Source organism: Nicotiana tomentosiformis, chromosome 8 (genome assembly GCF_000390325.3).
Source record: "Nicotiana tomentosiformis chromosome 8, ASM39032v3, whole genome shotgun sequence".
In the NCBI taxonomy this organism is placed as follows: Eukaryota; Viridiplantae; Streptophyta; class Magnoliopsida; order Solanales; family Solanaceae; genus Nicotiana; species Nicotiana tomentosiformis.
Genome location: NC_090819.1, coordinates 8780199 through 8794672, shown reverse-complemented (window position 1 = coordinate 8794672; position 14474 = coordinate 8780199). Strand labels below are relative to the sequence as shown.

The window sequence follows — 14474 nt, the reverse complement described above, 5'->3', positions numbered from 1 at the left end:
ATGGTGTCTATAGATAATGAATTCGCCCCTCTATTTTTTTTTTATTTAAGGCGGATTCTAGAATTCGTGACATGACATATTACAAATTATGCTCCTACCACTAAACCAAAGCCCGAGGCATTAGAAATAATAATTTATAGTATTATTCTCTCTATTCAATTTATATTATATTTTTTTTTTTAAGGATATTTCAAAATACTTAATATTGTTTCATAAATACTCAGGTATCCTGTGAAATTAGTCAAAATGCGTGCAAAATGGCCCATATGCCACGGGTATTAAAAAAATACTCAATATTTTGCCATAAATACTCCATCCATTCTAATTTATATGATTGTATTTGATTGGACACGAGGTTTAAAAAAAATAAAGACTTTTGAATTTTGTGGTCTAAAACAAGCCGCAAGAAGTTGTATGACTATAAATCATCTAATCAAGAGTAAAATGATAAGTTTAAAGCTAAATTATTTTTAATTATAGAAAGATATCATTTTTTTTAGAATAGACTAAAAAAAGAAATAACAACAAAACCTCCCGAAAATTCACAAATGAAGTCTGATCTAAAAAGGAAATAGTTTGAAGATAGAAAAAGTAGTACATATTTTGTACAACTATCAAAATACGGTACTTCTTATAACATATCTTTTTCCAATATTGTGGATGGCTAATGGTGGAGCCAGCAATTTTAATAATAAAATTCAAAAAAATAATCTTCTGACATAAAATAATTTTTAAACTACCTTTATCATTACAAGAAGATTCAAAAGTTTTATACTATTATTTGCTCTATTTGAGCATACGATTTTTCAACAAAGATTCAATTGAACTTCTTCTCTAGTTGTGGCCCTCAGCTAAGAACCAAATTTAAAACGTTAGTTTAACTTCTTATTATATTAGTGATACGAAAGGAGATATTAAAACAATAATTAAATAGTTAAATTCAGAGAAATATCGTATCAATGTTTAAATTTAAATTCTTGGAAGTCTACTAGCTCTGTAAAACAATATCATTAATTGAAATGAAATGAGCATTATAATTTATATGAATTGAAACGAATTGGGTATCTGTTGATAACTTTTTTTCCTTCTTATAATATTTAAATCAAGAAGGAGAGCCTTGGCGTAACAGGTAAAGTTGTTGTCATGTGACCAGGAGGTCACAAGTTCAAGTCATGGAAACAGCTTCTTGCAGAAATGCAGGATAAGACTGCGTAAGATAGACCTTTATGGTTCGGTCCTTTCCCGGACTCAGTGGCGGAGCCACATACACCAAAGGGGTGTCAACTGACATCCCTTCGCCTGAAAATTACACTGCATAGCTAGGTAATTTTTTTTAAAATATGTATATATACTATATAATGACACTCTTAACTTCTTGATGAGTTTATTTCTTTATGTTTTGACTTCCCTTAATGAAAATCCTGATTCCGCCACTGCCCGAACCCCGTGCATAGCGGAAGTTTAGTGCACCTAGCTACCCTTTATAATATTTAAACCAAATCAACGTGTTAAAGTCGTGTACAATTACATTCACATAACATGAAACGAATTATATAAAATTTTGAGAATTGAGACAAATAAATGGGTGAGATGAAATGAGAAAGGATTGGGTGGAACGTGGGAGAGCCACAACTTTTAATAAGGAGATGAGAACCAAGTGGGACAACGTAGTGTGCTGATGATCTGGAAATCCACATGACGCTAGTGTTGACGAGGAAAAAAAATGGAAAATGATAGTGCAAAATAATCGAAGTGGGGGTAGGGGGTCAAATCTTGGAGTGTTCTATTATTGATGGATTTATTTTTTTTTAATAATCATCCGAGCTAGTTTGTGTATACCTCGACTAAGTCCACGAGTATTTCCTATTTCACCAACAAAGATAGCGGGTAACTTTAAGCACTAAAGCTTGGATAGATAGAAAGAAATAGGCTAATATTTTCACCTCCGCTAAAGTTTGAACCTGAAATCTGATGATTCTCAATCGAGATCGTCCATGAAATCTTCTGTTTGAGATTGTTAGAAAAGAAGATATGGTTTTCGATATTGGGGTCCTAGGGAGTAAATTGATAGGCTATCAAATATTTACGAGTTAAGATAATTTTTCCTTCTTCCTTTCGATTTTCCAGGGCATTTGCGCAAGTGGCCTTTTTTAAGGCCTATTTAAATTTTGTTGCATTCGACTGAGCTAACGGCAGCATGATTAAATGACGATATGAATTGAACTTAAATAAAGATGTTAGAATTCTTATTGCCAACCCCAACTTGTTTGGGATTGAAGCGTAATTGTTGTTGAGCTAACAACAATAAAATTCAAAGAGTTGCCTCAAACCAGGCCATTCAATGCAAATAATCCCAACTTTTGCAGAAATATGACACTTTTGGGGTGCTCTTTAGTTTTTGAGCCCCGCTTGCCCTATGCGCAAAATTTCAAGGTCAAAAATTAAAAGTGTTGCCCGTGAGGCAAGCGAAGGATAACACTTGTTAAACTTGAAGTTCTTTTTCTATGTCTCGTGCTAGAAAATCATAAACCAGCTCATGATCTTGCCTAAAAACCAAGCTATACATCATATAATCCCCTGAAAGAATGATAAGTTCATATGAATCAGAGGCACTATCTTTTCCTCTCAGTAAGTTATCAAAAAGAAAGTTCCTCTGGACACACACACACACACACACACACATATATATATATGATGTATAGCGTAGGAGATAGCCGGATATTCCCACGGAGAACTCTTGCTCCAGCTTGCCCAGAGCTAGAAAGAAGTTGCTCACTCTACTTTTACCCAGAAAGGGGGGAGTGAGTAGGAGTGACTATCATACAGAAATGAAACTAGTAAAGTAAGATGCTGAAACTCTAGGTTTCATCTCGTCTTTACTCTTCCTACTTGGTGAAAGTGTTGCATTTGCCACATTTCTCATTTCATTAGCTTTCACCCTTTGTCACCAAGGTATAATCATAAGGTAAAACGTAACTTCGATTCATCCAACACTCATGTCAGACTTTTGGCCCATTTCTAGATAGGATTTTGAGAACTTTACATTGGCTTCAGAATGGAATTGCGTACTACAAGTTCCGTGTATAATGTTTTAAGTCACAGATCCGAGCACTGCTCCAAGCGAACTAACTCTGATGTTTAACTCTGATTGTATGAGCTACTTATTATGAAATCATTACAAGTTTAACAATCAAAGAGAACTTCAACTCCATAAGACGGCAATCCAATAAGAGGCTGCAACTGGAAATCAAGAGAAGAAAAGAAAGATTAGAAGGGGATTCAAAGATCTATGTTATTCAATGACCAGTCAAATCCCAAAGATTCACTCGTCCAAATTTGAATCAACAAAACAAGCAAGTAATGCAATTTCCACGATGCAGTCAACAGGATAAAATGTTTTAAAGAGTACGTGATGATGTCTGCATGTACATACACGAGTCCATAACTTAAACCATTCTAGTTTAACCTAATTTCCATGACTAAGAGGTTACATTTGTCAAGAAGTATAAAGTAAATCATAAGAGGTCAAAGTAAAGAAAAGAAAGGCGTGGCACAACCAGCAGAGGCGGAGCCAAGATTTGAAACTTATGGGTTTCGGATTCTAGCCATTTTAAGTTATTAGATCTTAAATTAATAATTTGTAAATATTAAATAGATTTCTTAACAAATACAGAGTTTGGATCAATGTTACTGAGTTCAACCGAACCTACACCTCGGTCTCAGCTTCGCCCCTGGACACAGGTTATGATGCAATGTCCAGAGCCTTTTTTGTTGAATCTGCTTTAACAATCAACAGGTTTCAGGAGCAAAGTGATTGTTTTTATTTTGGTTAAAACTAAATACAACTGAATCACAACAACTGATACAATTTTGTCAGACTAAGTCAGGCTTCAATTTGGACCCCGAAAAGTTTCCATCAACCGAACCAAGTTAATTGTATGCCAAACACTACTATAAATCTTCCAGTATAGCTTTTCAATCCCTCTGATGACATGTATTTTTTTTTGCAAGCAAATGTATAGACAGCAGAGCAATAAAGGAAGTAGTTGACCACTAAGCTTTCAACAAAGTAGAAGAATTTTCCAATTCAAACAAGAGGTGAAACAGCAAATGAGTAAAAGAAAACCACATTGTTGCCTAACTTCCAACAACAGGGAGGGGGGGAAGGGCGAAGGGTCCATATGCTAGAAACAAGCAAGATCTTGCCGAAGGCATACAATGTTACAAAAGTTGCACTATTAAAGAGCTAGTATTTGACAACTGACATTAGGCTTAGCATAAAGAAAACTTTGTGATAATACATCTCAAGAAAACCTGGGTAATAGCACCTTAAAATGGCTTCCCAAATTCTTGTGTCGGCTGCTCCCAGCCCGTCAGAAAGCCTACAGCAAATACATTCAGCATACTTAGAGACGAAGGAAGACCACAGATACCTGTTATCTTAATTCTCATCCATCAAAAGAGAGGAGCAGAAAAGAACAGACATTTTTGTACATGCTTATGGCCATATAGATGAACATTAATCTGCTAACTAAGAAAACTACAATAGTGTTTTTTTTCCTAATTTTGAAAGAACGTAGTCCTCATAAGTAGAGCAAGCCACTTAATCAACAAATGAAACAAATCTAATGTACTATCCTTACCAAAGGAACATGGTTTTATTTATTTATTTTTCTTTTTTTTGATATCCGAGAAATCCCCGATGGCCAATGGCACACGGTTCTAAACTCGGTGGATAATGGGTTCACCCCTCTACCCTTCTCCACTTAAACACCAGGCTTTAATCTATGGCTAGGATTTGAACCCATGACGCGCGCCTAACCCAGACATCACGCATTGTGCTCTTACCATTAGACCAAAGCCCCGGGGGCTCAAAGGAACATGGTTTTATAATACGCGTAATCAGAAAAAAAATGAATAGCGAAAACATCAATGAATGTACGATACAGGTAAGGATCATGGCAGAACCATGGACAGGTGCGTGCACACACACAACTCAATACAAAGTTCAGATTCAAAAAGTGTTGCTTAGAGATCTTTAGCATACTTATCGGAATTTCTCCCAAGGACATATATATTGAATCATCGTCACCAAGCATGCCCTGAAGGAAAAAGAAAAGTGATTAAGAAAATATACAACAAGGCGTTTTCATAAGCATTCAACAGGAGGTTTTGCACTTTCACTTGTAAGTAAAGCAGAGAAAACTAATCGTAAAATGGAAAAATTGTACAAATATCAGTGCGAAAAATTCACTATGAAAACTATGGCATTAGTACCTCTCCATTATGGAGGCCCATATCATTGTGCAAAGAATTCATATCTTCTGGTAGAGAAGAACAGTTTGCTATATCATTCCCAAGTAATTCCGAAATCATAAGTCCATAACCGTCCTGAGCATTGGGTATATTGTTGGTACTATGCGCATTATTAGAAAAACCATCTGTTCCACTGAATACAACTTCAGACCTGTGTAAAAGGCAACAACCATCTTATGGGATTTTTTTTTTTAAAATGATAACAACAAAAGCAGTTAAATCAACATGAAGATGGAATCAATAACTAATTCAACAAATGAACTGAACAAAAGAAAAAGTTTTAAAAAAAAAGATAAGTAAATTGGAGGTGTACTCTAACCTTCTCTCTGGATTACTGAAAGCCTTCTCTTCTTGTTCAGAATCATTTTCCAAATCAATCACCTCAACGTCTCTCCCATCAAAGCCAGATTTAGCATATTTACTTGCATTAGAGTTACTACTCATGGTCAGATGCATATCAACCGGTGCTTCTTGTTTTACACCTTCAGCAATCACAGGGAAGATATGAACAGAATTGGCATCATGATGTTCATTCACATCAGAAGTTTCCATAAGATTGAGATCAAAAGTCTTAAAGGAAGCCGGCAAAAGTTGCTTTTCCGTGAAGTCACTGCCTAGCCTCACATCACCCTCGGGTATCATAGAGATGTCTACCAATCTCTTCTCCTCAGACAGAAACATTACTGGCTCTCCGTGTGATGTCCTTGGTTCCTGTGAAGTCAGCTGTTTTTCCACTGAATTAGAACAGTACAGAAAGTCATCTGAGAAAGCACTTTTTAATGAAGCCAATTCTCTAGGTCTCTTAGTTCCCCCCTTACAATTGTCATCGTCATCCAACTCTCTTTTCTCACCTCTTCCCGTGGTTATAGAACTGCCACTTTCAATTTCAGTTAGCCCCTCTAATTTCTCTTCCTTCTTCATTAATGTACTTTCACGAAAGGATGAGGAACTTGTCTCGTTCAACTGCTTAATGGCATAAGTAAGACATGATTCTTCCTCCGTGGACGGCGCTTTCAATTTATCAGAATTGAGGCTTTTCACATCCACAGGGATGTCTTGGGAATGCACTTCAGTTTCCTTAGGGAGCCCGCCCTCATGAGCATTCTCATCTACAGTAACAGAATCATGACAAACCTTCAAATCTCTGTTTGTCAATGAAGAACGTGTTCTTGTGGGAACGTTTCCAAACCTGCATAAGCTAAGTAAATCATTAGCAGTCATGCTTGTCTGGTTATGTTCTTCGCTGGACAACTTTACTTCTAAATCCTCATTGCCAGCTGTTTTCTCCAAACCGTCAGTACTATTGGGAAGATTAACCGGATCAGCTTCTTTCTCGGACATTTCAATGTCATCGGTTTTCTCGTTTGGTTCAGGTTGAACCTCTGATGGGAGATCAATTCCAGTGTTGATGAGACTTGTCTCTTTAGCAGAATCTCCCGAGGCAGGTTTTGAATCACCACCCGTTGACTCCTCTGTACTCTCTATATCTGGATTTGTTTTACCTGGAAGAAGGGAACTAGGTAACATCTCATTACTATCTTTAGCCACTTGCTGTTCATCTCTATCACGTGGGAAAGCGACATCTTGACCATTCATATCAGTGTAGGCCCTGGCTCTAACAGACGACCCACTTCTTTGCAATTCTTGGTTGATCTCAGAGCTGTAATTTCTAAAGGATTCATTTCTTCTCCTTCCTCTCATATAATTTCTTGAACCCACCGAGTTATGTTCATCAGCAAACATTCTCCTATCACCTACAGCACTCTCGAAACGTGAAAGAGCTGATGTCCGACCTTCATCAACATCTTGTCGGTTAAATCCCTGAAAATTCCCAACCGGGCTCTTTAAGTTACCATTTGGCAATTTCCCTGAAAGAGCGTTCGGTGGCAGCAGCCCTTTGGAAACCAGGTACTCAGCTGCTAACCGTCCAGCTTCCATGAAAAGGTCATTTCCATGCGAAGGCTGCTGAAACCCAAACTGCTTCGATTGACCACGCCCAAATCCACCTCGATTATAGTTTCTGTACTCCAAGTTGTGCAATCCACGACCTCTCGCTGTTCCTTCTGGTGAAACCCGCGAGGCAGTAGCCACACCACCCATCCCCATTGAACTAGACTTATACCCAGCTACCGGACTCCGATGCCTGGCGTGCATTTTTCCAAAAATTGGATCCTTTTACCTTTAAAATGTATATTTCTTTCCAAATTCCTCAAATGATCAAAAGGGGTTGAAGAATTTCTCAAGGTTTCAGTACTTCTTCACCAATTCAAGTTGTACTTATAAGGGATTCAGTTCTTCAACCAAACACAAGCTAAACAACAATTGTTGTGTCTATAACCCTTTTTTCAGAAAGCTAACAAGTATATTTCCTTATTCTTGTTCCAAATTCATAGGTCACTTAAAAACCGAACTAAAACTAAATAGTCAATAAGGTCAAAGATCCAATCTTTACAGATCTGTTAAGTGGCAATCAAGAATTTAGCAGCAGCAGTGTTACCTTTAGGGAAATGAAGCAAATGGGTTTCTCTGAGTTGCAAAGCTTCAATCGTTATTGTTTAGGGTTTCAGATCCATTTCATCATCATCAAATGGTACTCCTCCTTGCAATTTCCATACGAAAATTAAGATATAAACTGATTAAATCCATTAGGGTTTATGATTTCCTTTGTTTTTTTTTTTTGTTTTTTTTTGCAATTTCTGATCTGGTCAAAGAAATCAACTAGGTAGAGATTAGATCCAGGACACAATCATACCAAGTGACAAAGTCGATTGTCAAAAGATTAAAGAAATTGTTTACACTCTAATTAACTGTGTGCTGGAGATTTTAGATTGGACTATTGAAAGCAGAGCCAAAGGAGGATCCAATTTTATGCCTTAATGTAAAAAGAGAGGGTCGATATTATAATAGTGTCAAAGAGACGGACCGCAAGATATTGTTGTACTATCAAAAATATAGACCATATATGATTTCTTATTTTATTTTTTCACAGACAAGAAATTATTTAGGAATTTTCGTATTTTTAATGAATGATGTGTGCTAAATTTTTATAACTTTTAGGGGTCGTTTGGTATGTTGTATAAGAATAGTGCAGAATAAGGTGTATTAGTAATACATGGATTAGTAATGCATGAGTTACTAATGCAAGCATTAGTTATGCAGATATTATTTCTTATTTACTGTTTGGTGTGGTGTATTAAAATTATAATGCATTGCATAATTTTTAAGAAAAATAGTTGTTTGCAAAAATGCCCCCCATATTCTCAAGCTTTAAGGGACTTTAAGGACAATTTTGTCTTTAACCAACCTAATGCATGCATTAATAGCCTTGGTATTACTAATGCCATGATTTTCTATGCATTACTTATACATAGGATAATACCAAGTATGATGTATAACTAATACAAGTATTAGTTATACACAGGTTGAAAAAATGTATCAAATAAGGTATTAGTAATGCATAGATCTAATGCTTGTATTATTTTTTCTAATACCTCCTACCAAACCACCCCTTACTCGCTTAGTTGACTGCTAAACTGCACTGGTAATCGATATTTAATTCACAATAGTTTTAAGATACGTGTTTATCGCGTCAACCACTAATATATAATCTCTTTATTTTAATTTATGTGAACTTATTTGATTGGGCACGAAGTTTAAGAAAAGAGAGAAGACTTTTGAATTTATGATGTAAAATGAGACATATATATTTTGTGTCGCTATAAATCATTGCATAAAGGTAAATTGTTTCCAAATAAGGAAAGTGATCATTCCTTTTGGCATTGACTAAAAAGAAAATAGGTTTACATAAATTGAAACGGATGTGATATATATATATATATATATATATATATATATATATATATATATATATATATATATATATAAACAAATTGTTCTGTGTGTACCCCATACCTTTGAATACACAACTTTAAAAAATTATGTACATATTTTTAAATAATGTATTTGAGATATATATATAAATATCAAAGAAATATGTGAAAGATCTTAAAATTGATTCAATTTAGCTGGCTTAATAAAGGAGTAATTATTTTCCACATATCCCATATGCTTATTGTGACTTCAGGTTTTGCCTCCAATTACTGAATATCATATATTTGAGTTCATGAGGTTATGGGCAATAACTTTCTTCAAAAATTTTCGGAATTCGAGCACGTGGCCCGAGGGAGGGTGAATTTAGGAATTCTTCAATTAGGGTTGGGAAATCACTTTAATAGTTAGGATATGAACTTTTGAACATGTATTGACTATTTTATATAATATTTGACTAGTTTCGAGTCGTTTGGCACCGAGTTGAAGGCTTAAAGCACAATTGTGGACCGGAAAGTAAGCGTTGAGACGAGGTAAGTCTCTTTTCTAACCTTGTAAGGGGTAATTAACCCCATAGGTGAATTGAATTAATATGGGCTTCTATTTGTGGGGGGCTAGGTACGTACGAGGTGACGAGAGTCCGTACGTAGCTACTAATTATGCTTATGTCGGGTAGTTTAGGACCCAAATCATATTATACTTGTGATGTTTGCACCCTACTTGTAATTTAAGTGCCTAAACCATATTGGAACTTGATAAAGGAATTGTAAAAGGCTGACTTTTATTTACTTGAGTTTTGGACGGGTTACTTGATTTTTTATTTCTGAGATAACGCTTCAAATTTGAACTCCCATTTCTTGAATCTTTTTCTTGAATTCCACTGAATTTACACTAAGTCGGATTCTATCTTCTTAGTAATTCAAAATTCCTTCAGCCGGCTACCGTAATCCCGTCGTCGGAAAGGAAGGGCGATACCAAATCTCCGCCAAAAAATAGAGAATTACACATGTGCATTTGATAGATTGAGAAGGAGCAGCCTGTAATTTTGGACCTTTTTCACGCATTTGTTTACCGTATAAAGAGATAATACTTATCAAATTAGTCTGTTGATATCTTTTCCCCGGCGTGCGTATCGGGTGCAATCGAACGTCACTGCACCACCGAATCAACCACCAGCAACATCTACTTCTGTCGCTTCCTCTTTTAAATTAGATTGCGTCGATAAGTTTCTCTTCTTCGATACCATTTGCCATTTCTCCATTTTCTTGAATACAAAGAATTTGAAGGAGAAACAGAATTTAGCGGATTGGGAAGCGCGTCCGGACATCCTCGACTGTAATCCAGGTTCTATCTTTCTTGTATTGTATTTGCACACATCTATTTACCGTTGCCTTGCCGACAATTTTTGTTTGTGTACACTTCTATTAGTTTTGGTTTCCTTGCCGGTAACCCGTAGTTGGATTAATTGTTTTGGTAGACAGCATTTGCTTGTTTTTCTATCTTTTCTACTAGTGTTTTAAGCTTAAGTTTTCATCTATACCTTTTAATTCTTTGTTTGCATATGGGTAGTTTCTTAGACATGGTATATTCACTGTTCTAGTGCATGCTCGCGTTACTGTTCTCGTAGTAGCGCCTTTGAGTTATTTTTTGCTCTCGGGTTCCTAGGCTTGTAGTCTTTCGTTCCCGCTACTTGTTCTTAGTGACAGTGTTTACCTAATATCTTTTGCTTATAGTGGCGGTAGTGAACGATATGAGAGTAAGGTCATGTCCTCGGATGGGGTGGGGTAGGGTCCAGGGGTGGGAAGGGGGTAAGGAAGCCTCTAGGACGAGAGTTGGACCTTGGAATATTGGGACATTGACGGGGAAGTCTATAGAGTTAGTTAAGATTCTTCAGAAGAGGAATATCAACATAGCGTGTGTTTAGGAGACTAGATGGAAGGGTACTAGGGCACGAGATGTAGACGGGTTTAAATTATGGCACTCAGGAAGCGCTGGGGGTAAGAATAGGGTAGGTATTTTAGTTGACAGGGACCTTAGAGAGCTCGTGGTCGAGGTTAGTAGGGTAAATGATAGGTTGATAAGTATTAATCTTGTAGTTGGTGGGTTTACTATAAATGTGATTAGTGTATACGCTCCTCAGGTAGGTTTGAACTAGGAGGTCAAGAAGCGATTCTGGGAGGATTTGGACGAGATGGTGCGTAGTATCCCGCACACAGAGAAGCTGTTCATTGGCGGAGATTTCAATGGCCATATTGGGGCTAGTGCTAGGGGTTATGATGATGTGCATGGCGGGTTCGGTTTTGGGGATAGGAATGAGGGATTTAATTCACTGTTGGATTTTGCTAGAGCTTTTGATTTGGTTATTGCTAACTCAAGTTTTCCGAAGAGGGAAGAACACCTGGTCACTTTCCGGAATTCAATGGGCAAGACTCAGATTGCTTATCTTCTCGGCAGGAAATGCGATAAAGGTATGTGCACTGATTGCAAGGTCATCCCAAGTGAGAACCTCACGACCCTACAAAGGCTCCTAGTTATGGATCTGGAGATCAAGAGGAGTAGGAAAAAGAGGACGGTGTACAGGCAACTTGACCAAGGACAAAGCTCAGGAGTTAGGGGAGAAGTTGTTGGCTATGAGGGTCTGGATGAGTAGGGGGACGCGTCTAGTATGTGGTTCATGACTGTGAATTGCATTAGGGTTGCTGCTAGAGAGGTCTTAGGGGTCACGAAAGGCTCTCCCGGGGGTCATAGAGGGGACTGGTGGTGGAATGGAGAGGTCCAAGGTAAAGTGAAAACTAAGAAAGCTGCTTATTTGAAGCTAGTAGAGAGTACAAACGAGGAGGAAAAATGGTCTTATCGGGAGTGTTACAGAAAGGCAAAGAAAGAGGCAAAGTTAGAAGTTACGACGGCTAAAAATGCGGCGTTTGCTTATTTGTACGAGGAGCTCGGGGGCAAAGGCGGGGACAAGAAGTTGTACCGGTTGGCCAAGGTGAGGTAGAGAAAGGCCCGTGACTTAGACCAAGTCAAGTGCATCAAAGATGAGGATGGCAAAGTATTGATGGACGAGGCACTTATTAGGAGAAGATGGCAGACATACTTCCATAAACTGTTGAATGGGGAGGGGGGTAGACGTATTGTGCTGGGTGAGTTGGAGCACTCCGAGAGCCGACGGGATTTTGGGTACTGTAGGCGGATTACGGTAGAGGAAGTAGAAGGGGCGATGCGTAAGATGTGCAGGGGCAGAGTGACGGGGCCAGACGAAATCCCGGTGGAATTCTGAAAGAGCTCGGGGAGAGCAAGTTTAGAGTGGCTCACTGGGCTGTTTAATGTTATTTTTAAGACGAAGAAGATGCCTAAAGAATGGAGGTGGAGCACGATGGTTTTGCTTTACAAGAACAAGGGTGATATCTAAAATTGCAACAATTATAGGGGTATCAAGCTGTTGAGTCACACTATGAAAGTTTGGGAGAGGGTGGTGGAGGCCAGGGTGAGGAGGTGTGTGTCTATTTTCGAGAATCAGTTTGGATTCATGTCGGGGCGTTCGACTACAGAAGTGATTCATCTGGTTAGGAGATTAGTGGAGCAGTATAGGGAGAGGAAGAATGACTTGCATATAGTTTTTATTGACCTTGAGAAAGCGTACGATAAAATCCCGAGGGAGGTCCTGTGGAGGTGTTTGGAGGCTAGTGGCATTCCGGTAGCGTACATTAGGATGATTAAGGATATGTATGATGATGCTAAGACTCGGGTGAGGATTGTGGGTGGGGACTCGGAACATTTTCCTATGGTAATGGGGTTGCACCAGGGATCGACTCTTAGCCCGCTTTTATTTGCCTTAGCGATGGATGTACTGTCGCGACACATCCAAGGGGAGGTGCCTTGGTGCATGTTATTTTCCTATGATATAGTGTTGATTGACGAGACGCGAAGCGGAGTTAACGCGAGGTTGGAGGTTTGGAGATAGACCTTGGAGTCTAAAGATTTCAAATTGAGTAGAACCAAAACAGAATACTTGGAGTGCAAATTCTGTGACGGGACCCATGAAGCAGACGTAGAGGTAAAGCTTGATGCTCAAGTTATCCCCAAGAGAGCGAGTTTTAAGTATCTCGGGTCTATTATCCAAGGTAACGGGGAGATTGACGAAGATGTCGCACATCGCATCGGAGCAGGATGGATGCAGTGGAGGCTCACTTACGGTGTTTTATGTGATAAGAACGTGTCGCTAAGACTTAAGGGCAAGTTTTATAGAGTAGTGGTTCGACCGGTTATGCTATATGGAGCTGAGTGTTGGCCAGTCAAGAACTCCCACATCCAGAAGATGAAAGTAGCATAGATGAGGATGTTGAGATGGATGTGTGGGCGTACCAGGAGAGATACGATTAAGAATGAAGTTATCCGAGACAGAGTGGGAGTAGCCTCTGTGGAGGACAAGATGCGAGAGTCGAGGCTGAGATGGTTCAGACATGTTAAGAGATGAAGCATTGATTCCCCTGTTAGGAGGTGTGAGAGATTAGCCATGGCGAGTTTGAGAAGAGGTCGAGGTAGGCCTAAGAAGTACTGGGGAGAGGTGATTAGACAGGACATGGTGCTGCTTCAGCTTACTGAGGATATGACCCTTGATAGGAGGGTGTGGAGGTCAAGGATTAAAGTAGAAGGTTAGTGGGTAGTTTTTAGTTGCTCACCGATAGTCTTAGTAGCACGCTTGTCCCTTCATATTCTTAGATTTTTATTACGTTATGTAGTTTTGTTCGCCTCAGGTATTGTATCTCTTGTTGCTAGTATTTGGTACTACTTATCCTTTATATCTCCCTTTTTCTTTTCTCTTCCCTCTTTCTTCCTTTCTTGCTATCCACTTCTTCTTATTACCCTTCCTGATCCGAGGGTCTATTGGAAACAACCTCTCTACCTTTTAGGTAGGGGTATGGTCTAGGGTCATAAAACAGGAATTCATGATGATTTCCAATTTTTTGTGTGCTAATATCCACGCCATCTTCATGAACTCGGGCGAAGAACTCTGAATCACCTAAAATTTTGTGGGCCCATAAACAATTACCTAATGATCAATAGTCATTGCTTCGCCATGACCGTTACTCATTTTTTGGCATTTTAGGGCCATATAACAAGAATTCAATACAATTTTTAATTTTTCGTAATGTCCATGTCATCTTCATGAATTCAGGCGACGAGCTCCGAATTGCCTAAAATTCTTTGGACCCATCAGAAACGGTCTAATGAACAATAGTCATCGGTTCGCCATAATGGTTCCTTAATATTTTGCGTTTTAGGGCCGTAAAACAGAAATTCGAGACGATTTCCAATGTTTCGTGTGTTAA

At 38.4% G+C, this 14474-nt stretch overlaps 3 protein-coding genes across 3 annotated transcripts; 2 read left to right on the top strand and 1 right to left on the bottom strand.

The window, feature by feature from the left end:
* Positions 1-2940: 2940 nt before the first annotated feature.
* Positions 2941-8207, bottom strand: LOC104117796 (uncharacterized protein At4g26450). The gene is made up of 5 exons (XM_009628904.4): positions 5636-8207; positions 5278-5467; positions 5048-5102; positions 4329-4382; positions 2941-3240 (listed from the first exon to the last, which is right to left on the bottom strand). Exons 1-4 carry the CDS (start codon positions 7468-7470, stop codon positions 4330-4332), a joined length of 2133 nt encoding a protein of 710 aa, XP_009627199.1. The 5' UTR covers positions 7471-8207; the 3' UTR covers positions 2941-3240; position 4329.
* Positions 8208-11335: 3128 nt separating this feature from the next.
* Positions 11336-11794, top strand: LOC104117799 (uncharacterized). The gene has a single exon (XM_009628908.1). The coding sequence runs from the start codon at positions 11336-11338 to the stop codon at positions 11792-11794; it is 459 nt and encodes a 152-aa protein (XP_009627203.1).
* A 15-nt stretch (positions 11795-11809) lies between these two features.
* LOC138897041 (uncharacterized) lies at positions 11810-12553 on the top strand. The gene is made up of 2 exons (XM_070182994.1): positions 11810-12130; positions 12482-12553. Exons 1-2 carry the CDS (start codon positions 11810-11812, stop codon positions 12551-12553), a joined length of 393 nt encoding a protein of 130 aa, XP_070039095.1.
* Positions 12554-14474: the final 1921 nt, after the last annotated feature.